The sequence below is a fragment of the Andrographis paniculata genome, unplaced genomic scaffold, assembly GCF_009805555.1.
Source record: "Andrographis paniculata isolate CXL003 unplaced genomic scaffold, ASM980555v1 Contig71END, whole genome shotgun sequence".
NCBI lineage: Eukaryota > Viridiplantae > Streptophyta > Magnoliopsida > Lamiales > Acanthaceae > Andrographis > Andrographis paniculata.
The window spans coordinates 2,430,818-2,454,880 of NW_026137608.1; the positions used below are offsets into that span (position 1 = coordinate 2,430,818).

General features: G+C 36.2%; 1 protein-coding gene across 1 annotated transcript; it reads right to left on the reverse strand.

The window, feature by feature from the left end:
• Positions 1 to 5,756: 5,756 nt before the first annotated feature.
• Positions 5,757 to 9,102, reverse strand: LOC127265104 (calcium-dependent protein kinase 20-like). Its single transcript, XM_051294790.1, has 7 exons — positions 7,556 to 9,102; positions 7,332 to 7,475; positions 7,047 to 7,199; positions 6,848 to 6,963; positions 6,550 to 6,717; positions 6,207 to 6,431; positions 5,757 to 6,104 (listed from the first exon to the last, which is right to left on the reverse strand). Exons 1-7 carry the CDS (start codon positions 8,430 to 8,432, stop codon positions 5,973 to 5,975), a joined length of 1,815 nt encoding a protein of 604 aa, XP_051150747.1. The 5' UTR covers positions 8,433 to 9,102; the 3' UTR covers positions 5,757 to 5,972.
• Positions 9,103 to 24,063: the final 14,961 nt, after the last annotated feature.

A 24,063-nucleotide genomic window follows, 5' to 3' on the forward strand; every position in this document is an offset into this window, starting at 1 on the left:
GTCAGAAGAGACCCCTGCTGCTGATCCGATGGGTGAAGGTGTCTGTGAAAAAATCATGGAAATGTTGGTTGTTAAATATATCAGGGTTGATCATTAGAATCCTAAGTATTGCTGATGAGAGAACTTACTGGTTCTATAGGCACAATTGGTAAAGATTGCCTCCTGGTCGGGTGCCTAGCCCGACCACTCCTCGGTACGGGAGGAAGAGTTTGCCTCCTCGTCGGGTCCTCCGCCCGACTGATCATTGGCAAATTGGTCTGGACCAAAGGCCCGATTGAATGGTCGGCTGGGACTGGTGTTGCTTGTATGGTCGGTATTACCAAAGTCGGTTCTGAGAAATGAAATGAGTGACATCACAGTTAAGATATAGTGAATTGGTTCACGGTTGTAAGGACAAAATTACCTATTCGGGATCGGGTCCTTGCGGACGTCCTCGTAGTTCCAAGGTCCGCTGGTGCTTGCTGGTCGGCCCCAGAGGTCGGGGGTGTTGGCAGCCGGGACGCCTTCCTTTTTCGCGTTGGAACACTAGACCCGGTCCCCGGGGCGGCTGTTTGTTGTTGAGTGCTAGTGTGTCTAGCCGCCCCTAGAACCAATCCTTGGGGGGGAAGGAGTATGTTCAGCAACCGACCCTCATCAGGGGAGATCAGGGGCCATACAACCGACCACCATTCATTGAATGATTCTACAGTCTCAGGGTTGGAGCGGAAAGGAATATAAGAATTGGAAATTATATACGTGGTGAGCTGGGAGATATAAGAAGGGATTGAATTCGGTAGGACTCGTCGGTCAGGGCTTTGAAAAATTATATGCGGACACGCGACGGGTCCAGGGATACCTTGGCAACAGCCGAACTGGCGCGCCATGAATTGAGGTTCATAATTAAAAGTGTAAAAGTTTTTCTGCCCCTTTTTATCAAGTTTTTTGCTACTAAAAAGAGACCTGGGTTTGAGGGCAACGTCCCAGGCAAAAGGATAAGTGGAATGAGGACAAGGCTCAGGAGTCGGAAGCGGATTTGGTACTGGAAAAGGCCAAAAATGGTCGGGAGCATAGCCCGCATATTTTTTATACATAGAAAATCGAGAGTTACTGCGGGTATCTGTTAAAACTGCGATTATTATTGGATCGGAAGATTGGAGGTTATTGCGTCCTGAGCAGAGTCGGTTAAGGGCTAATCCCAAATGTTTTTCAGCTGTTGGCATAGTGGGCGGAGATCCTAAGTTAAACGCGTTGGGGAAGTAGAGCCGGAACCAAAGTTCTAAAAACCAAAAAGGACCCGACGCGGCAGTGTCTAATTTCCTATTATCATTATCTGTTAAACGAAGGCTAACTCTAGTGAGTCCTTCAAACAGATTGGCTAAAAACAGGGTGCCAAGAGAGAAAAAACGACCTGACGCGATATGAATGGCTAGGTCGAGATGAGAAGGAAGAACACATTTGGAAGGGGAAACAATGACGTACCTACAAAGCCAAAAAAGGATAAAGGCAGTATGCTCCCGGTCGGTTACAGGGGTCCCTGGAGCCCCTTGCTGGTCGGTTGCGAACTTTGTCCAACCCCATTCCTTCACACCTTGTAAAGACCACCCTGGATGGTCTTCTGATGGCTCCTGCCCATCTAGGGCTCCCATTACAGGGTCTTCACCCACGACTGGGAGATGCGCGATCATTGCAACGTCCATAAGAGTTGGGCCAAAGGGGCCCGATGGGAAGAGGAAAGTCCCATTTTCCGCATTCCAGAAGGCAGACATGGCCAACAGCACCTTCTCATGCAGGTTGATAGGCATGGTGGACAGTAGTATTGCTTGGTTGATCTTTTGGGAACGCCATTGGGTCTGGAAGTGTTCTGCTACCCGTCGATACCAAGCGCGGTAAGGATCTTTTGGGTCTGTGAGATGGGTTTTGATGCTGTCTCGAATGCGAACTGCTTGGTAGTTAGGGCTGTTGATAGCCAAGGAATTTCGGGATTCCAAGACTTCCCTCATCCGATTTGAATCTTCAAGAGTAGTGCAATATGGACGGATCGTCGGAGTTAGTACTTTCGAGGCTGAAAATGTGCCCTCCGGGAAGGTTCCGTCGAAGGGAAGGGCAGGAATGTATTGATTCGCCATGGTTAGAGTGTTTTGAGATTGTGATTCACAAGAGCTTGTGTTGCAGTAACTGGTGCAGTTGCTAAGGGAGTTTTTCAAGATGGTGGTGATTTATGAACTTCCAAACATTGATTGTTAAATGGCGTTTGAAAGTCCCTTGGCGGCGGGCAAGTTGTTATGTACGAAATTTAGAATTAGGTTAAAAGCCCAAGGTAAAAAGAAGAATGGGCCTGGCAATAGAGTTGATTGAACTGACTGAAGGGCACCATGAGGAAATCAAGGAAAATAGGTTTATTACTAAGGAAAGTCCTCAGGTCGGAAGGTCTTCAGGTCGGTAGGTCCTCAAAACGGAAAGTCATTAGGACGGAAGGACCTCAGGTCGGTAGGTCCTCAAGACGGAAGGACCTCAGGTCGGAAGGTCTTCAGGTCGGGAGATCCTCAAGACGGAAAGTCATCAGGACGGAAGGACCTCAGGTCGGTAGGTCCTCAAGACGGAAAGACCTCAAGTCGGAAGGTTTTCAGGTCGGGAAGTCCTCAAGACGGAAAGACCTCAAGTCGGAAGGTTTTCAGGTCGGGAAGTCCTCAAGGCGGAAAGACCTCAAGTCGGAAGGTTTTCAGGTCGGGAGGTCCTCAAGACGGAAAGACCTCAAGTCGGAAGGTTTTCAGGTCGGGAAGTCCTCAAGGCGGAAAGACCTCAAGTCGGAAGGTTTTCAGGTCGGGAGGTCCTCAAGACGGAAAGACCTCAAGTCGGAAGGTTTTCAGGTCGGGAAGTCCTCAAGGCGGAAAGACCTCAAGTCGGAAGGTTTTCAGGTCGGGAGTTCCTCAAGACGGAAAGACCTCAAGTTGGAAGGTTTTCAGGTCGGGAAGTCCTCAAGGCGGAAAGACCTCAAGCCAGATGGTTCGCAAGTCGGGAGGATTGGCAGTCGGACCCATACTATTGTAGATTGGCAGTCGGGCCAAAAGAGCGGAAGGTCTGTGGTCGGCTCAAAGAGTGAAATATAGGGATAATTTTGGTCTGCTGGGGACGCGTGTCAGCATGAGAAGGGTTGGAAGACAGTTGGGAAGGAGACATTGTAACCGTTCGGGTGACGGTTTTCGGTACGGTTTCCCAGAGAATATTTAAAGGCTTGGATAATCATTTGGCAAGGCATCTTCAATCAACTTCAACAAAGCAAAGTCAGATTTGGGGATCACCACTTTAAATTTCAGTCTTTTATTTTCCAGTTTATTTTCTGTACCATACAGTGTTTAGAGATTCCTAATCTCAGGCACTAATTAATCAAGTTTAAGGATATTTTCTATATCTTTGAATTTTACTTTATTTTTGTTGAAAAATTACATCAACAAATATAAATATATATATTAAATTTAATTGATAAATTAGTAATTGTATGATTTGATTATAAATTTATATTAATTCAACATAAATATTTTTAACTTTTTATTTATTTGTATTATAGAAAAATGTACTCTTTACCTAATGATATATATATATTATATATTTTTTAACAAATAATTATTATAAATATTAAATAAATTATGTTAAATTTTTTTAAATAAACACAAGCAAACAGCTATAAAGCTCTGCAGCTCGTGTCGACTGCTATGTAGTAGTAACAAATCTCAGACGGGTCCGAAGAAACAGACCTTTATTGATAATATTTATGTTTTCTATTTTATTTTTATTTTAATAAATTTATAATTTTTATAAATAAAATAAATTATATATATTAATTTATATATAAAAATAAAATTATAAATTAATAAATAGAATATATTAAAATAATTAATAATTGCTGCAAATACCTATACATCCATATAAATTTGTATGTGCGTGAAATAAATAATAATTTTAAGGACAAACAAAGAATAAAAAAATTAAAATGAAAAAAAAACTTTCAAATGTTGAGTTATATAGTATTTTATAAATTAATTTTTTTATCCAATAACTTAATTTTAAAAATTAGTTTACCAAACTACTAAAAATAACTAAAAATTATTTAATAAGTTGAAAGTTTTTGAAAAAATTATTTGTCAAACACATTTTTTGAGAAACAAAAATATAATAAAATTATACTCTATTAATATATGATTTTTAAAGATTTTAGAGTATTTGAAAAAAAAATTTGTAAAGGTAAAACCTCAAATATTTTAGGTTATGTGAGAGAATGATTTTTGTATAAAATACTTTTTATTTAATATTATTATTATTATTTTAGAATTGCATTTGGAAAATTGGTGTCGGGAGAACAAAATAATATTTTTTTTATTATATTACTTCCTCCGGCTTGAAAAGTTACACATCATTAGGTGGACTGGTGAAATTATTATTATTAATTATTAATTAAAGATGTATTTATTTGATGGAATATAATTATAATATATATTATTATTTTAATAGATTTTTATAATCAAATGATACAATATTCGTCTAAAATATCGTAATTATATAATAAAAGTAATAATAAATTAAATATTAATAAAAAAATAAAATTGTCTCTTTAATATTCATAATACCTTAAATATATAATTAGATCGGATTAGTAAACCAAAGTAAATACACCTTAGCAGTAATAAAACTATAAATGAATGAAGGGTGGGGTTTGTTTTGTATTTTGACGTGAGATATAAAAAATTATGTAAATAATATACTTTCTCCGTCCCATAATAAAGTATCAATTTTTTCTATTTTAGTTCGTCCCATAACAAAGTACTATCTACTTATCATTACAAATACCCTTACAACTTACAATATCTTACACAAATGTCATTACTTTTATATCATACATATTAATAAGGTTATTTTAGTCATTTATACTTTATTTCTACTACATCCCAATATAATACTAATATTTCTAAAATTAAGTTGCAAAATGCAAATGGATATCTAGTTATGAAATAAAAATAACGAGTGTGTATTATATTAATTTTTTTTTGAAAAATATGTTTAAAAGATTTTGTTAAAGAAAGAAACCCAAAATGTTTTGCTATAAATAAATTATACTCTCTCATGTCCATTTTAAAGGGATTTAGTGTAAAACATTTTGATATTTTTATGTGTAATAATATATTTCAAATTTAAGTAAAAGTTAAAAAGATATTTTAGTATGAGTATATAATTATATTTTCTAAAATAAAAATGAGATATTTGAAATGAACTAGATGAAAATGATAAAAATAATATTTTGAATTAGCATTCACTGAGACAGTAAAAATCAAACAATTTTAAGTTTAGGGGATCGACAGACCAGATCGATATAATACTTTAATTTTGGATCACAAACAAAATATCATTTTAACTTTTAATCTAGCAACTCCTATTAAAATGTGTGTTTGTTTGGAGATTTGGATTTTGAGTTGGGATTTGAATAGTAAAAATTTTGAATTTTAATAGTTGCACAATGTGATATAAATAGGTATTGATGTGATGTTTTGAATGTAAAATTAATTTTTAGTATAATATAAAAAATAAAAAATAGGTGTTTGATTTGATATTTTTGAAAGGAAAATTTTGGATGAATAGTAGAATTTTATCAAAATCAAAATCCTACAATCTAACACACCCCAAGTAAATTCAGAATTCTAAAAGAATAAAGAACGAGCGAGCGAGCGAGCACAGTACCAAATATCCAATCTTTTCCGAATTATAACATAAAAAATATTAGGGAGCGGAGGAGGAGCGATATATAGATAACAACAGCCAAACAATGATGGAGAACAATTTTGAATGATGACAAAACTAAAAGGGATATGGATGGATGGATTTATATCTAGAGGAAATGTAGATATGAAGAAGGGCTCCTTGCTCTCTTTACAACAAAATGGACTCCAGCTACTCGTAGAATATATTAATATACACTTAATCAATATATTATAGTAAAATCAGAGTCAAGGAGAACCTGGGCTGTTGTTGGGTGATGATGACGACGACGACGATGATGATCCCTCTATTCTTGAATTAATGCTCAAACCATTGTCTTGCATCATGGCAGTGAACTCACTGTAATCAATCCGGCCGTCCTGCAATAAAACCAACAAGTGGTAAGTAGTCATTACATTTGTAATACTATGTCATGTTATAGGATCGGATCGGATAGAGGATGGGATAGTGGATTTGTGTACATTATCCTTGTCAACTTCGCGGAGGATTTCATCGATGTGGTGGTCTTGGAGGCCGAATTGCTGGCAAGCCTGCTGGAGCTCATCCCGTGTGATGTAGCCGCTGCCGTCTTTGTCCAAGTATGAGAAAGCTGCCATCATATGGTCCTCTCTCTGGATTTTGTTCATATGTACCATTGCTGCCAAGAACTCCCCGTAGTCCAATGTGCCACTGTTGTCAACATCCGCCTGGAATGTATACATACAATGAAGTAAGGAATTAAGAACAACGACTACTCAAAATCGATCTGTCTGTGTGTGTGTTAAGCTAGTATAGTATAGTAAATTGTATAGAGTGGATGCTTACAGCTTGCATGAGGCCAACTATTTCAGACTGGTTGAGATTGGCGCCAACTCTTTCCAAACCTGTTTTGAGTTCTTCCAGGGTAATATGTCCGCTGCCGTCCACATCTATCATTTTGAACATTTCCTTCAGCCCTGCGATTTCTTCTTCCGAGAGTCTTTCAGCGATGACCTGCATGTTTATGTTTGTTGTGCCGGACAACCCAGATGATCCATCATTCATACATTATGAATTGTGCCTCTGCCTCCATCACTTGTACAAATTTGAGGTTAAGTTCAGGAACAGGAACAGGAACACTTACTCTGATGGCAATCTTTTTGAGTTTGTTCATGGCAGAAAATTGCTTGAGACGAGAGAGGACCGCAGGATCAAGAGGCTTATCAGGTGCTAATCCATCAACTTGTATCCATGGATGGCCTGCACCACGGTTAATTAGTTAAGAATTAATTGTAGAGAGCAGAGCAATTAGCCACCGAGATATGTAATGTCGTCATCCTCACATAGAACTTCATGGGCTGTGAGCCGTTTTCTGGGGTCGCATTCAAGCATTCTTCTGACTAAATCTTTTGCACCCTCCGAGACGCTGGGCCAAGGTTCAGAAGCGAAGTCAAGTTCCCCTTTTAAAACTTGCTCAAAAATGCCCTGCTCCGTTTCTGATCAAAATCATCAAGCAAGCATATGTGCAAATGTCAAATCAGATCAGATGTAACAAACCAAGAAAAGAAACAAAAATATTATGGAATGAATGAATATATGAGTATGTTTAGCTTGTTTGTGCTAATTACCGTCCCAAAATGGCGGAACTCCACACAACAGAATATAAATGATAACCCCAGCGCTCCATATATCACATTCAGGACCATAATGTTTCTTCAGCACCTCCGGGGCTACATAATACGGGCTACCCACAACATCACTGAATGTTTCACCTGAACAAACGTACAAAACAACGGTGACTGCGTGCGTTCAAAAGCTAACTATTATTATGATTATTATTCACCTGACCTACCTGGCTTAAAGAACACAGAAAGCCCAAAATCGATGGTCTTAAGCAGCGAATCCTCGTGCTCGTCGACAAACAGGAAGTTCTCTGGTTTCAAGTCTCTATGCATAACTCCCATGGAATGACAGGCCTCTATGACACCAACTATTACCCTGCCCAGCTCAGCAGCCTTTCTCTCCGAGTAATGCCCCCTTTGTATGATTCTGTCGAAAAGTTCTCCTCCTGCACAGAGTTCCATCACAAGATGAACTGCGACCGCATCCTCATAAGCTCCCACAATGTTTATGATATTCGTGTGTCCCGCCAGGTGATGCATTATCTGAATTTCTTTCCTGACATCCTCCACATCCGCCGATGTCGTCAACTTCCTCTTTGCAATTGTTTTGCAGGCAAACTCTCGGTTGGTGCCCTTCTCCAAACATAAATAGGTAGTGCCAAACTGCCCCTGCCCTAATTTCTTCCCCACGTGATATTTATCCTTCAAATTTTCGGTCCTCCGCTTCAAAACTGATTCCACTTGCAGCCCTGCACTGGCTACTCTCTTAAATTTGATCGACTTTTTGTGCTTTGGCTCTGCTGCTACTGCTGCTGCCGCCTCCTTTTGACTATTGCCATTGTTGTTGTTTTCTTCAGCCTTTACTGTTGATTTGGTGAGCTCATTACTTGAAATTTTGATCGGTGTAGGCGGAGTGTTTTGCACATCAAACGACTTGCCGCTAATGTTATTGTTGTTATTCTCGATGCCATTGCTGCTGGCCCCTTTCTCTTTGCTTGAATCTGCTGCTGCTGGTGATGATGATCGATGTTTCCATATTGCAACCGTCACAGAATGACAGAATCCATTGTTGTTCTCCGACTTAGAGCCCGAGCAGTTGTTCCCCATGTGACTGACTGCCTCAGTCACTCACCTGTATTGCAACCTAACTTCCTCCCCCTCCTCAAACAACAATTTATTGCAGCAAGCTTCAGACTCCACAACACTTATTAATTTATGGATCAAGTATAAACGGCAATTGCAAAAGCCAAACCCGAGGGAATGGAATGCAGTAATGAAGCCAGCCAGCCGGAAGGAAATAACAACAATTATAATATTAGAATGCAGCAGGACATTAATTATCAAAATCCGCCATTAAACATAAATAAACAATTCGAATATAGCACAGCACCATCATACACGTAAAAGAAGGAATTAGAAGTTCCGACAATCAGAGGACAACAAACAACGCAAGTGGTGAAAAAATTGAGGGAATTTTGACGGGAGAAGGGGGTCAACGTGGAGCGCGGATCAATTCAAATTAATTAAATTCAATTGATCAACACCTGCGCGCATGCCTCTTCAGGCAAGCGGTGGGGCGATCATCATCCACGGCCAAACTGCGTGCGCAGAGAGGGCGTCGTGGAGATGTAGCTAGGAGGAGGACGAGGACGAGGACAAACACGGGTCCTCAGATGCTCCAACTTACCCCTATGCTTATACCATACCATACATGGCCGCCATGAATCTCTCCGTACTCTCTGCCATATTTAGTATGCTCTCGGCGTTCCATTTTTACTTGCTCTTCAAATAAAATTATACTTCATTTTATGTTTTGTATAGTTTCTTTTTTTTTTATTTTATTTTTTTAATTTTGGTGGTTGATGGTTATGCAATACTTTTCACTTATTTGAATTTATTTGCTTAATTTTACAATATTTTAATTGAATTGATTTGTTCAATTTTAGATTTTTTTTTAAGTTTATATATAATATTACAATGATATAGATAATAGATGCAATTTTTATTTGAAAAATATTTGCAATTAATTTTTTTAATTGATTTTTTTTTTAGTGTTATAGGTTAAGGTTTTATATATATATATATATATTTTGCAGATAATACAAATAACTGAACAAGGACAAGGAAAGAATTGTGAATAAAATTTGTTAAATATATTTTGTTATTATTTAATATATTTCTATAGCAATGTTGTCAATAAAATATTTAAAAAAAAAAAAAAAGAAAACAGATTGAGCAATTGGTAGAATCGCAAAAAAGATCTTTTGATAAATTTTTTTTTTAGAAATATAGGTTCTTCCGGTGCTAATTTGAATATAGATGATATTGATCAGTTGGAATCCAACGATGAATTAAATACTGAAAATAAAAATAATATTGACGAATTTAATGATAATAATTTGGATGAATATGATAATGATGTAAATATAGTTGATGATGATAGTTTAGATGACAGTTTATTTATTTATGACCCTAGGTATTGGAATAATCTTGATAATAAAAAAAGATATTTTAATTGAAAATAGACCGAGAAGAGACTTAAATCTTACTTTTCCCTTCGATAGTACTTCTCGATATTTTTCAAATATTCATTACACTAGAAAATTAAAAAATGGTGAGATTTTAGACCTGGTTAGTTTATTTTAAATATGAAGATGAAGTATATTGTTTTTGTTGCAAGTTATTTAAATCCAATAATAATAAATGTTATTTAGCAGGTGATGGATTAAATGACCGAAACATCTTGGAGATAGATTTAGAACATATGAGAATAGTTTTGAACATATTACTAATATGAAAACTTAGAATGAAGTAAAAATAAGATTTGTCAATAATCAAACAATTGATAAAGATTTGCAACAAAAAATTGGGAAAGAAAAAGAACGTTAGAGACATGTTTTGATAATAGTTATTTATGTTGTCTAGCTAAATATAATTTAGCTTTTTTGAGGATCAAATACAAAACTTTATCAAAATAGCAATGACAATTTTTTAGGATTGATTGAAATGATTTCTGAATTTGATTTAGTAATGCAAGATCACGTTAGACGAATTTAAGATCAAGACGTTTATTATCATTATCTCGGTCTTAAAATTCAAAATGAGTTAATTTTATTGTTGGCTATTGGTATTAAAAATTCAATTATAAAAACTATTAAAGAATCAAAATATTTTTCTATTATTCTTGATTGTACCCCAGATGCGAGTCATCAGTAGCAAATGACTTTGATTATATGTTGTGTAAATATGTCAAATAGTATGATAAAAATTGAAGAACATATTTTAGAGTTCTTAAAAGTAGATGATACAAGTGGGTTAGAGCTTTTTAATGAATTAGTAAATACGCTTAAATCTCTTGATCTTGATATTGCTAATATTAGAGGCAAACAAAGTTATGATAATAGTTCTAATATGAAAGGTAAGCACCAAGGTGTTCAAAAACAATTACTTGATATCAATCATAGGGCTTTTTATATGTCATGTGTTTGTCATAGTCTAAATCTTACTCTTTGTGATACGACAAACTTTTGTGTGAAAGCTATATCATTTTTTGGAGTTGTACAACGCATATATATACTATTTTCAAGTTCTACAAAAAGATGAAATTTTTTGCTTAACAATATATCTGGTTTAACGGTAAAATCCTTGTCAAATACTCGATGGGAAAGTAGAATTAAAAGTGTTAGAGCTATTAAATTTCAAACTCCTCAAATTCGATTAGCATTAATGGATTTATATAATTCATGTAGTGATGTCAAGTCAAAAAGCGAAGTTGAAAGTTTATTAAATGCTCTCGAGTCCTATGAATTTTTACTTGGTATGGTAATTTGCTATGATATTTTATCTGTAATTAATATTTTAAATAAAACATTGCAATCTAAATCAGTTTGTGTTGATACTGCTGTCAAACAAATAGAAGATGTTATAAAATATTTTAAAAATGATAGAAATGTTGGATTTGACTCTAGTTTAGAGAAAGTTAAAGAAGTTGCTTTTAATATGGATGTTGAATATAAATTTTCAAAAAAAAAACAACATATTTATAGAAAAAAACAGTTTGATGAAAATGAAAATGAAGATGGAATACAATCTGATGAAGAACAATTTAAGATTAATTATTTTCGGGTTATTGTTGATATGGCTATTACATCCTTAAATGAATGATTTGAATAATTAAGTAGATTTAATAGTATTTTTGGGTTTTTGTTTAATTCTAAAAAGCTTAAATCTTTGAATGATGATGAACTTAGAAAATGGAGTGTTGTTTTTTTAAATAGTTTATCTCATAATGATTTATGTGATATTGATTTAGAAAATCTTATTACTGAATTAAAAGTTTTACAAGTTACTATACCGGATAACTTAAATTCGCCTATTGAAATTCTTGAATATATAGAGCTACTGATTGTTATCTAAATGTTTCAATTGTTTATCGAATTTTATTAACAGTTCCTGTAACAGTAGCATCTGCTAAAAGAAATTTTTCTAAATTAAAGTTATTGAAAACTTATTTGAGATCATTTATGTCGCAAGAAAGATTGAATGGTTTAGCTATGTTATCTATTGAAAAAGAAATGCTAGAAACCATTGATGTTGATAATATTATTAATGATTTTGCATCAAAAAATGCTAGGAGAAGTAATTTTATGTAATACTTATGTATTTTTATTTATATTCTGTAGACATACAGTTAAAATAGCTCCCACAAAATAGCAAATAAAATATGATAACATGGCGGCGGCAACATGTATGAAGTTGGTGAAATAATCCAAAATATTAATAGTTGGTTTAAACCCTTTTGTGTTGTATTGTTTAATATTTAATTTGTTTTGCATTAAGCATATTTTATAAAACTAAAATATTGCTATTTTTAATTTTTTAATAATAATAATTTTTTATTTTTTAAAAAAAATTATTTGGTAGGGGCCTCCGTTTTAAGTTTTGCCCCAAGCCTTCAATATGTCAGGAACGGACCTGGCCGTAGAAACCAACTTCAGTTTGTCCAAAAGTAATCAGAAGCGGCTAGGAAGAAGAGACTTGGTGAAAATATCTTCTATCTGATCTGCGGAGGAGACTGAAATGAGATGGACAGCACCACCGACGACGACATGTTGTCGAATGAAGTGATAGTCAAACTCAATATGCTTGGTGCGCTCGTGAAAGGTACCATTGTGGGCCATCTTTATAGCACTCTTGATTGTTGTAGTGAAGAGCTGTAGAAGATGACTAAGGAACACCAAGATCATTGACTAATTGACGAAGCCATAAAAGTTCTGACGTAGAGTCAGCAAGGGCACGATACTCCGACTCGGCATTCGATTGAGAAACTAAAGTCTGCTTCTTGTTGCGCCAAGAGACAACAAAATCACCCAGAAAGAAACAAAAACCAGTAGTTGAACGACGATCAGTAGGATCACCAGCCCAATAAGCATCAGAGTAACCGCTGAGAGTCAAAGATGAGTGAGAGGAAAAGTGTAAACCATGCAGGAGAGTACCTTTCACATAACGAAGAATATGAAAGACGGCAGAGTGGTGAGAGGTTCTCAGAGCAACCATGAACTGACTCACAATATGAACAACATGAGCGATATCTGGTTGAGTGGCAGTCCAGTAGATCAAGCTTCCAACAAGTTGACAATAGAGGATAGGTCATCAAGAAAAGAGCCATCATGCGCAGTAAGTCGAACGTTGTAGGCAATTGGTGTAGAAGCTACCTGATAGTCTGTGAGACCAGCTCGAGCAAGGAGATCGGAGACATACTTAGCCTGAGAGAGAAAGAGACCATCGGAAAAATCAGAGACTTCAAGCCCCAAGAAGTAACGAAGGGGACCCAAGCTCTTCATCTCAAACTGCTAGCTAAGATATGTCTGTAGATCATAAATACCAGATACATCATCTCCCGTGATAATCATATCACAACATAAAACAAGAGTATAATTATCCCAGATGAAAAACGACGAAGGAATAGGCCAGAGTCGTTAGCGCAACACTAAATATGGCATACCAAGTCCGAGGGGCCTGCTTCAACTCATATAAAGTGTGACTGATCGAATATTTTTGGAGAGATTTAAAAATATCTTTTAATATACAAAAATATGATATATATATATAATATGAAAATAGTGTCGTGCGTGTTCGTGTAGTAACTCCAAAAAGTTCGTCAAAAATAAAAAATCTCTTTAACCGGTGAGTATCCGGGTTGAACTCAGAGAATATGCAAATATCCTATATTTAATTAGAAAAAGTGCAATGAGTTAATGCAATCGAAGAAACTGAAAAGATAAATTGCAGAAATTAAATCTAACTAAAAGATGATAAAATATACGTATCTCGAAAAGAATGAAGCGAGACGTTTGTGTCTGATTTTTGCGTTCTTTAATGGCTAGATTTCCATGGATGAAATGAGCGGGATGACGATGGCGTGAGAGCGAAAAATATATGTATAATTGTTGGGCGGCTCAGAGGAATGAACGTGACCGCATTTGCTCGCTTAAGCCGATTCTCGACTCGGTTGGTACTCGACCATAGGGGATTTACAACGAGGCTTCAGCGACACCCGACGAAGACCATTATAAGCAAGAAACTCTACTGTTACTAGAAATTTCTGTGATCCAATAGACCACCGCCTATGCCCCCATGAATTATTCTTCCAACCATTCCGCTAGTGGCTCTACCCCTTTGATATCTCTCTTTAATCGGAATCGAATTCAGAACAGCAACTAAGCAGGTCGACAAGACTCCCATGTACTTAGCTACGATGAACTATCCGGAAATCTGTTTGTGACACGAAACAGGGTTGAAATAGTCGATTCTTCTATCGCCCTTCCGCAACCTTGTCGAAATCCAACTTGAACAATTAAAATCGAAATGGAATTTTTGGGTGAAGGTGAGGTGGAGAAATATGATAGGAATTTTACTAGCTAAAATAATATGCAGTAATTAAAAGAAATGGAGGAGAAAATCAGTTTGCTCGCGACACAAAACCGAATATATCGTATTATTAAACTAGATAAAAATATGAGAGAAAAGAAATTGAGAAAATGGATTGTTTGGAATGTATATTATTGTGTATATATGGTGTATATAGGTGTATATATGGTACAATTAGAAGGGATATTTATAGGGGGAAAGCTTGGCGGTTACAACCGCCAATAAATAACTACTTTAAAAAATAGTTACTAACTACCACTAAAAAGAACCATAAATAATTAACTCTAAAAATAGCTACTAATATAACTACTAATAACTACTTATTTTATAGAAGATTCTAGAATAAAAATTACACAAAAATAGACAAAAATTAGCTAAAAAGTAGTTCATGAATTTAATATAAGAGCTGTAAGAATACAAAAATAAATGCAGAGCTAAGAGAGTACAATAACTGCAGAGCTGAGGGAGCCTGGGCATTAAATGCAACCACTGACCCAGCGGCAATAACTGCAACAAGAATTAATGCAGCCGCCACTCACGGATTCCGCGCAGCCGCCGCTCGCTTTCCGCGCCGTCGGCGTCACTTCGCTCACTTAAACGTCAAAGTTTCCGCGCAGCCGTCGCTTGTTTTTCGCGCAGCCTCCGTCGTTTTCCGTGCTCATAAATGCAACTGCCGCTCATAGATTATGCACAGCCGTCATCGCTTTCCGCGCGGCCGCCGCTTCAATTTCGATGCGCCAGCCATTGCTTCGCTCACTTCCATGCATAGTCTTCCGCTCAGCTCACATTTCCGTGCAGCCGCCGTCGCTCAAATTTCCGTGCAGCCACCATCGCTTTCCGTGCAGCCGTTATTGCTTTCCGTGCAGTCTCCATCTTTTTCCGTACGATCGTCATCGTTTTCCGCGCGGACGTTATCGCTTTCCCTGTTCGCTCGCTTTTGTGCAACCGCCGCTCACTTTTCGCGTTAGCCGCCGCTTAGATTCTACGCTCAATTGCTTTCCGCGCGGCCGCCGCTTGAATTCCACGCAGCGCTTGACTTTGACTTTCACGCATTGACTTTTCCGTGTTGACCGTTGACTTTTGTTGACTTTCGCGACGGTGACTGTTTTTTCGCTCATGAAACCATTTTTTCGCTTTTTAAAACCAGTTTTCAAACATTATTTCACCTGTATAAATAATAAACACCTTGTAAATATTTATTTAAATAAATAATAAATAAAATTAATTCAGCCAAAATTAAATACTTAAATAGCACATAAATAATGTCTAAAAATATAATTTAAGAAATACACCAATTAATTTAATTTATACACCAAAATAATTATAAATTACACCTAAAAACTAATAAATTAATATTATACAAATAAGATGAAATGAATACAATTATTAGAATAAATTAACATAAATAATACCAAAATTCGACATAAATAAATAAACAATTAAATAAATAAATATAAGCTATAAAATATGGCAAAATCAAGAGTTATCAGTGACGTAAGAGACAAACCTTTCCAAAGGACGAGAAACCTAGAGGGAGAGTCATATAAACTTCTTCAGAAAATAAGCCATGTAAGAATGCATTCTTGACATCTAACTGAAGAAGAGACCACTGACGAGCAGCAACAACGGCAAGAAAACAACGAACAGTAGTGAGATGAGCAACGGGAGCAAAAGTCTCCTCATAGTCAACTTCATACTCCTGGGAATAACCTTTGGCCACCAGATGAGTCTTGTAGTGCTCAATGGAACCATCAGAATTAGTCTTGATTTTGAAAACCCACTTGCACCCAATAGGTGTCTTGCCTGAAGGCAAATCTACTAAAACCCATGTGTGAATTTTTTCCAGAGCTCCTATTCCTCAGTCATCGCTTGCTGCCAAAATGGATTAGCACTCGCCTCACGAAATGACCTAGGCTCATGATGAGATAATATGTCAGAATAACAATGATAATCATGCAAATGAGGAGGAGGGTGACTAACTCTATGTGATCGACGAGGTATGACAGGTGTAGGGACCACAGACGGATCATCATCTAGAGACAAGGTCGGAGGTGGATCTGAAGCTTCAACTGGAGGTGGATCAGAAGCCTCAACTGGAACAGAATCCGGAGGCGGTGATGGAGCCGTAGGATCAGGATCATGAAACAAGGGAGGACGTGCCGACAGGAAGGAAGGTGAACCAGGAATAGATGGGACATGAAATTTAGACATGGTGAAAAACATGACACTTTCCCAAAAGGTAACACATGATGAGATATATGGAACCGTTTAGAAACTGAATCTCAAAGTCTATAACCTTTATACTCTAACCCATAACCAAGAAGACAACATACATGCGCACGGGGTTCCAGTTTGGAACGTTCATGCAGAGAAATAGCGACAAAACCGACACAATCAAAAGGACGAAGGGTACTATAATTGGGTGGCTGACCATATAGACGCTCAAAATGGGTGCGATTATGGAGGACAGATGATGGAATACAATTTTTGGTATAGAAAGCAGTGAGGGCGGCTTCTCCCCAGAACTATCAGGATAAGAAATAAACAAAAGGGATGCACAAACAGTATTTAGAATGTGACGATGTTTGCGCTCAACGCGACCATTTTGTTGAGAGGTGTACGAACAAGAACACTGAATCAATGTACGTTGAGTAGAGAGAAAACTTAATAAGGTAAAATCTCTATACTCAAGGGCGTTATCAGTACGGAGAGTTTGTATAGAACAAGAAAATTGAGTTCGAACCATTTGAGCAAATTGAATGTATGTTTGAGGTAATTCTAAACGGTGTTTCAAAAAATATATCCATGTAAAACGGAAGTAATCATCTATGAAAATGACATAATAACGATACCCACCCACAAAGAGAACAGGGGAAGGACCCCAAGAACTAAGGAAAATGATTTACTTGCGACCGACATATTTTCTTAAAAAGATAAGGCTAGTTGTTTTCTCAAATGACAATGTAAGCAATCAAATGACTCAAAAATGAATAGGACCTAAATGATCCTTACTAACGAGAGACTGAATTTTAGATGAAGACGCATGACCAAGACGAAGGTGTCATTGAAGACTAGGGGAAGAAAATGTATTAAGAGGGGTATGAATAGTAGCAGCAAAGAAATTACTTTGAGGAATTTTCAAAGATTGTACCCCACTTTTCGACTTGTCCTAAGAATTTGACCTGTACATGGATCTTGGACCTGCACACCAGAAGAAGAAAAGGTAACAGTAAGTTATTGTTCAACTAGTTGACCAACTGATATAAGATTTAAAGTCAATTGAGGAATACAATAAGTATCAGGAAGAGATATAAATGGTAGAGATACAGATCCTCAATGAGTGATATCCATGCGACTTCCATTAGCAGTATGTATAGGCAATGAAAGAGAAACATGATGCACATCAGTCAAGATGCCACATGTAGGTGTCATATGATGGCAACAACCAGAATCAATACCACAGATTTTTCATAACATAAGAGGAATTAGAAGCAAGAACTTGATGCAAGAGAGTCACAAGATTTTGAACTGAGGAAGCCATGACAAATCAACTCTGATGACAAAACCAATCACGCCGGTATAAATCAAGGAATCAAATCGAACAATCTAACCGGTAACAATTGCAAAACAAAATCAACTCTGATGACAAAACCAACCACACCATAACGTAGGGAACCAAAGCAGGAGGCGACGGCCGAAAAACGACGGCGGCGGCGAAACTGTTTTCCTCTGTGATTTGATTTTTCGGTGGCAAGGTCGCCAAACGACGGTGGTTCCAACGGTATGGACGTTATCGACCAGAGAGCGGTGATGGACGGCGAATAGCGGCAGCGGCGGCGGCTAGGGTTTTGGTTTTGGAAAGTTGAATATAAACGCACAAAAAAAATGCAAATAAAATATAATAGTTTCTTGTTTGCCGTTGTCTCTGCCGCTCTACCGTGTCAAATCCAGAAACAATGCTCTCAACTGTATTAGAGTCGAAAACGACATGACTCTCTACTGGAATCGAAAACGACATTACTCTCTACTGGAGCCGAAAAACGACGGGAATACTCTCCACAAAGTAAAAAATAACGGGACTCTCATTGCAATCAGAAATATGGCTCTGGAGAAACGCAGCAGACGGATCACAGAATCATAGACAGATACGCAGACATGACTTCAATCGTAGACAAAATCAGGACTCAAGACAAAATCAAAATTAGAAAAAAAAAAGGGCTAGAAACTATAGAAAAGAATTTCATAATTTAGAGACCTCCCGGTACATCCCAGGTTAAATGTACCCGGAGAAACGCAGTTCGGTAAGCTATATCTATGACATGAGAAAAATAGGCTCTGATACCATGTTATAATTTTGGGGGAAAAATAATGAAAATTGTCTTATTAGTTATCAAAATAAGGGGCCTGTATATATATGCAAGACAAAACAGACTCGATAAACTCAAATCTAAGTAATCTAATATATGGATAAGACCAAATCTAAATATAAATCTACTAAATCTAAAACCGAATATTTAAAATATCTCTAACATATCTCAACAATTAAATAGTTTAATTAAGATTAAAAAAATTATAAATTTAAAATTAAAAATATGATTAAAGTATATAATCATATTAAAAACAAAAAAAGAATGACAAATGATGTGGACAAACAAAAATAGAAAATAAGAACAAATTATGTGGGAATGAATGAGTAATATATACACACCTTAATATTATATACTTCATTCGTCTCATATAATTTGTCTATTATTTCTATTTCGGTCTGTCTCACATACTTTATAACTTTCTCTTTCTTTTTTGAAATATAATTATACACTTTAATCGCATTTTAAAATTCATAATTTATAATTTTTTAAAGTAATCTTAATGTATAATTATTTTTATTATATTATAATTTTGTTATTATACACTTTATAATTACTTACTAATTACATAATATCTAAAACTCTGCTGCAACTAAAGTGGACAAATAAGCTGGGACGAAGGTAGTATAATACTACCTCGTTTCATAAGAAGAGTACTATGAGTTTTTGCAGGTTGATCTTCGAATATTGATTATTATATTAATATGTAGTATAAATTAAGAAAAAAAAATATCTTTATTAGTCTCTTATAATATAAATACAATAACATTTGTGGAGTAAATTGTACAAATATAAGAATATTTTTAATATTAAATACAATAATGCAAAACGCAAATGATAATCTTCTTATGGGCCGGAGGTAGTACATGGAATATATTTTATGCATGTACAAAAAATTAACAATTTAACATATAATGTTATTTTTTATATTATTCACACATGATTTTTCATATTCAACGTAAAATATACATCATCCAAAAATATGAGACGAACACCCCTAAAATATAGATTTTTTTTTTCAATTATGTTATGTAATATGTACGTAGTACAGACGAAGTGACTACGTGACACTTTTGTATGCTTTTTCTTTTCCTTCCTATCAAGGTCTCAACACCTATAAATAGACGTTGAATGCTGGAATGATCATATACAAGAAATCACACAAATCCTTTCCCCTTTCTCTCCTCTTTGCATTAGCTGCTCTCTCTCTCTCTACATTAACTCCATACTTCATATACATACATTATAATATAGAATATAATATAATTATAATAATTTCATCTCTCTCTATAATTATACATATATACATAAATATATATACACCTATACACACACTTACCATTATATATATATAAAAGTACACCCGTACACATATACATATATATTACACTTACTATTATATTATTATTATTATATAACACGTTATCAGCACGAGGGCTTTTGCCTATTTTATTTTTGGTAAGTTTTATTTTTATACTATTTATATTATCTATTTTCTACACTATGGAAAATCTTGCAAAATTTTCTTTTAAACCTCTATCTCTCACCGGCAACAATTTTCTGACTTGGTCCATGGATGTAGAAATGCATCTGGTTTCAATGGGCCTTATTCATACAATTGCCAGTGAAAATAAGGCTACAAGCCAAGATCGGGCTAAGGCTATTATTTTCATCCGTCATCATTTGGACATTCCTCTATAGTCTGAATATTTGACGGTGAAAGATCCACTTGATTTGTGGAATGAATTGAGGGAGAGATTTGGGCACTTGAAATATATCACTCTCCCCAAAGCCCGACATGATTGGCTTAACCTGCGATTGCAGGATTTTAAAACTGTTACAGAGTACAACTCTGCTATCCATCATATTACATCTCAGTTGAAACTCTGCGGAGAAAATGTTACTGAAAATAATAAATTGGAGAAGACTCTCTCTACCTTTCATGCTTCGAATGTTGTGCTGCAACAGCAGTATCGTGAGAAAAACTTTCAAAAGTACTCACAGCTCATTGCATGTCTTTTATTAGCTGAGCAAAATAATGAGTTATTGATGAAAAATCATCAGTCCCGGCCCACTGGTTCCAGTCTGTTCCTTGAAGCGAACGTGACATTTTCTGAACGAGGCCGAGGACGTGGTAGAGGCCGTGGACGTGGTCGCGGTCGTGAAAGTCAACGCGGTCGATATACCCCTTACAATTGCCGTAGTTTTGACATTAACAGGATGCAGAGTAAACCCCAACATGGGGATATAGCCGAAAAGGCTAAACAGGAAAAGAGACAAATCGGCAGTTGTAATCGGTGTGACATTGAAGGCCATTGGGGAAGGAGGTCGAGACTAATCACGTTGATAATGATGACGACCCCGATGATGATCTTTTGGATTACGACACAACGCATCTTGATATAACAGATTTTGTCATAGATCCAGCAAACCCCCAGTGATAGACATATTATGTCATTTTACATTATGTTTTGTAATATTTAAATTATCGCATACTACCTTTTTGTAATACTTATATATGCCTTTATTAATATTGTGTTTATTTATATTTGAAGGTTAAATGGATGCCGAACAAAATGATGCAAATATGTGTTTCATTTACAGTGCAACGACATATATTATATTGAAACACGAAAAATATTTCTCCCATTTGAAAAGGGAAAGAATGAATGTCAATACAATAAGTGGCAGTGCGAAATTAATTGAAGGCTTTGAAGAAGCCATCATATTTCTCCCCGCGGGGACGAAAATTGTGATACAGTATGCATTGGTTGCCACTAAAGCTCGAAGAAATCTACTGAGCTTTCATGACATTCGGAAAAATGGTTATCACATTGAAACTATGAGTGATACCGATGGTGAATTTTTATTGATCACCAATACCATTGATAAAAGGAAATGCATCATTGAGAGATTACCCTCACTCTCTACTGGCTTATATTATACCAGATTAGGTGTTGCTAAAACACACCTCACGGTAGATCAAAAGACTACCGATTTTCAAATATGGCATGATCGCCTTGAGCATCCTGGCAGTATAATGATGAGGCGAATAATTGAGAATTCGCATGGTCATTCATTAAAAGATCAAAAAGTTTTAAACTCAAATGAGTTAACATGTGTTGTCTGCACTCAGGGAAAATTGATAACAAGGCCATCGCCAGCTAAAGTAGGTATTGAACCACCTACATTTTTGGAAAGAATACACGGGGATATATGTGGACCAATAGACCCACCGTGTGGGCCATTTAAATATTTTATGGTGCTTATTAATGCATCTACCAGATGGTCACATGTCTGTTTATTATCTACTCGCAATATGACATTCGCGAGATTGCTTGCCCAAATTATTAAATTACGGGCACAATTCCCCGATAATCCAATTAAGACTATACGTCTGGATAATGCTGGTGAATATACATCGAATGCATTTGATGGTTACTGCATGTCGATTGGAATTAATGTAGAGCACCCAGTTGCTCATGTTCATACACAAAATGGCCTGGCAGAATCGCTTATTAAAAGATTGCAATTGATTTCTAGACCATTACTGATGAGGTCTATGTTGCCAGTTTCAGCTTGGGGGCATGCAATCTTACATGCATGAACACTTATAAGAATGAGACCGACAAGCTATCATAGCTATTCTCCAATGCAGTTAGTATTTGGTCACGAACCAAATATATCTCATCTATGTATTTTTGGGTGTGCTGTTTATGTTCCTATTCCACCCCCTAAACGTACAAAAATGGGTCCTCAACGTAGATTGGACATTTATTTCGGATATGAATCGCCATCAATTGTAAAATATCTTGAGCCTATGACGAGTGATTTATTCACTGCAAGATTTGCATATTGTCATTTTGACGAATCATATTTTCCGACATTAGGGGGAGACAAAAACGAACCGAAAAGGGATATTAATTGGAAAATCCCTTTGAATTTTTGTGATCCTCGTACAAAGCAATATGAACTAGAAGTTCAGCGCATTATACATTTGCAAAATATTTCAAATCAGTTACCGGATGCATTCAATGACTCGAGCAAAGTCACTCGATCATATATCCAAGCTGCTAATGCTCCGGCTAAAATAATTGTCCCTGATGGACAAATTGCAAGTGCTAATGAATCAGCGACACGCTTAAAGCGTAGTAGACCACTTGGTTCCAAAGATAAACATCCTCGAAAGAAAAGAGGAATTAATGATGATAATTATGAAAATATCAGGAATGACATTGATAAACTTCAATCTAACGAGGAAGTCAACCCTGAAATAATTGCTCCAGAAGAGCACGATCTTGAAGAACATGATAAGATTATTGAAAACTCAATTAACTATGTTACTTCAAGAAAATGTTGGAACCGTAAAGAGGCAATTATTGATAATGTCTTCGCATACAGTTTAGCACTTGATATAATGGAAGATAATGAGGATCCAGAGTCAAAATCGGTTCATGAATGTCGGCAAAGAAATGACTGGCCAAAATGGGAGCATGCGATTCAATCAGAGCTTGATTAATTAAACAAAAGAGAGGTCTTCGAACCAATTGTTCAAACACCAGATGGTATAAAACCAGTTGGGTACAAATGGGTGTTTGTACGAAAAAGAAATGAGCATAATGAAATTGTGAGATATAAAGCCCGTCTTGTAGCTCAGGGATTCTCACAAAGACCTGGAGTAGATTTTGATGAAACATACTCTCCAGTTGTCGATGGAATAACATTTAGATACCTTGTGAGCCTAGCAGTGCGAAAAAAGCTCGACATTTGTCTTCTAGACGTAGTTACTGCATATCTTTATGGCTCATTGGATACTGATATTTATATGAAAGTTTCTGAGGGATTCAATATGCCCGAAGCATACAAATTAAACCCAATGGAATCATATTCCATCAAATTGAAAAAGTCATTGTATGGACTTAAACAATCAGGGTGAATGTGGTATAACCGTCTCAGTGACTGCTTAATAAAAGAAGGTTATACTAATGATCCAATATGCCCATGCGTCTTTATCAAGAAAAATGGATCAATTGCGATATATGTTGATGATCTCAATTTAATTGAAACTCCAGAAGAAATCCAAATTGCAGTTGAATATTTAAAAAAAGAATTTGAGATCAAAGATTTTGGAAAGACAAAATATTGTCTGGGTTTACAAGTGGATCATGCGAACAATGGAATATTTATCCATCAATCCACATATACCCATAAGGTATTAAAGCAATTTTATATGGATAAATCTCACTCTCTGAGTACACCAATGGTGGTTAGATCACTTGATCCCAGTAAAGATCCATTTAGGCCAAGAGAAGAAAATGAAGAAATACTTGGCCCCGAGGTACCATATCTCAGCGCTAGTGGCGCATTAATGTACCTTGCAAATTGTACCAGGCCAGATATATCTTTTTCAGTAAATCTACTGGCCAGATTTAGCGCATCCC

Excerpts from the sequence above, each read along its gene's own strand:
- LOC127265104 (XM_051294790.1), bottom strand. The coding sequence starts at position 8,432 with ATGGGGAACAACTGCTCGGGCTCTAAGTCGGAGAACAACAATGGATTC. Across the intron at positions 7,476-7,555 it reads TTCTGTGTTCTTTAAGCCAG|GTGAAACATTCAGTGATGTT; the intron begins GTAGGTCAGGTG and ends ACGTTTGTTCAG. Across the intron at positions 6,964-7,046 it reads CACAGCCCATGAAGTTCTAT|GCCATCCATGGATACAAGTT; the intron begins GTGAGGATGACG and ends ACCGTGGTGCAG.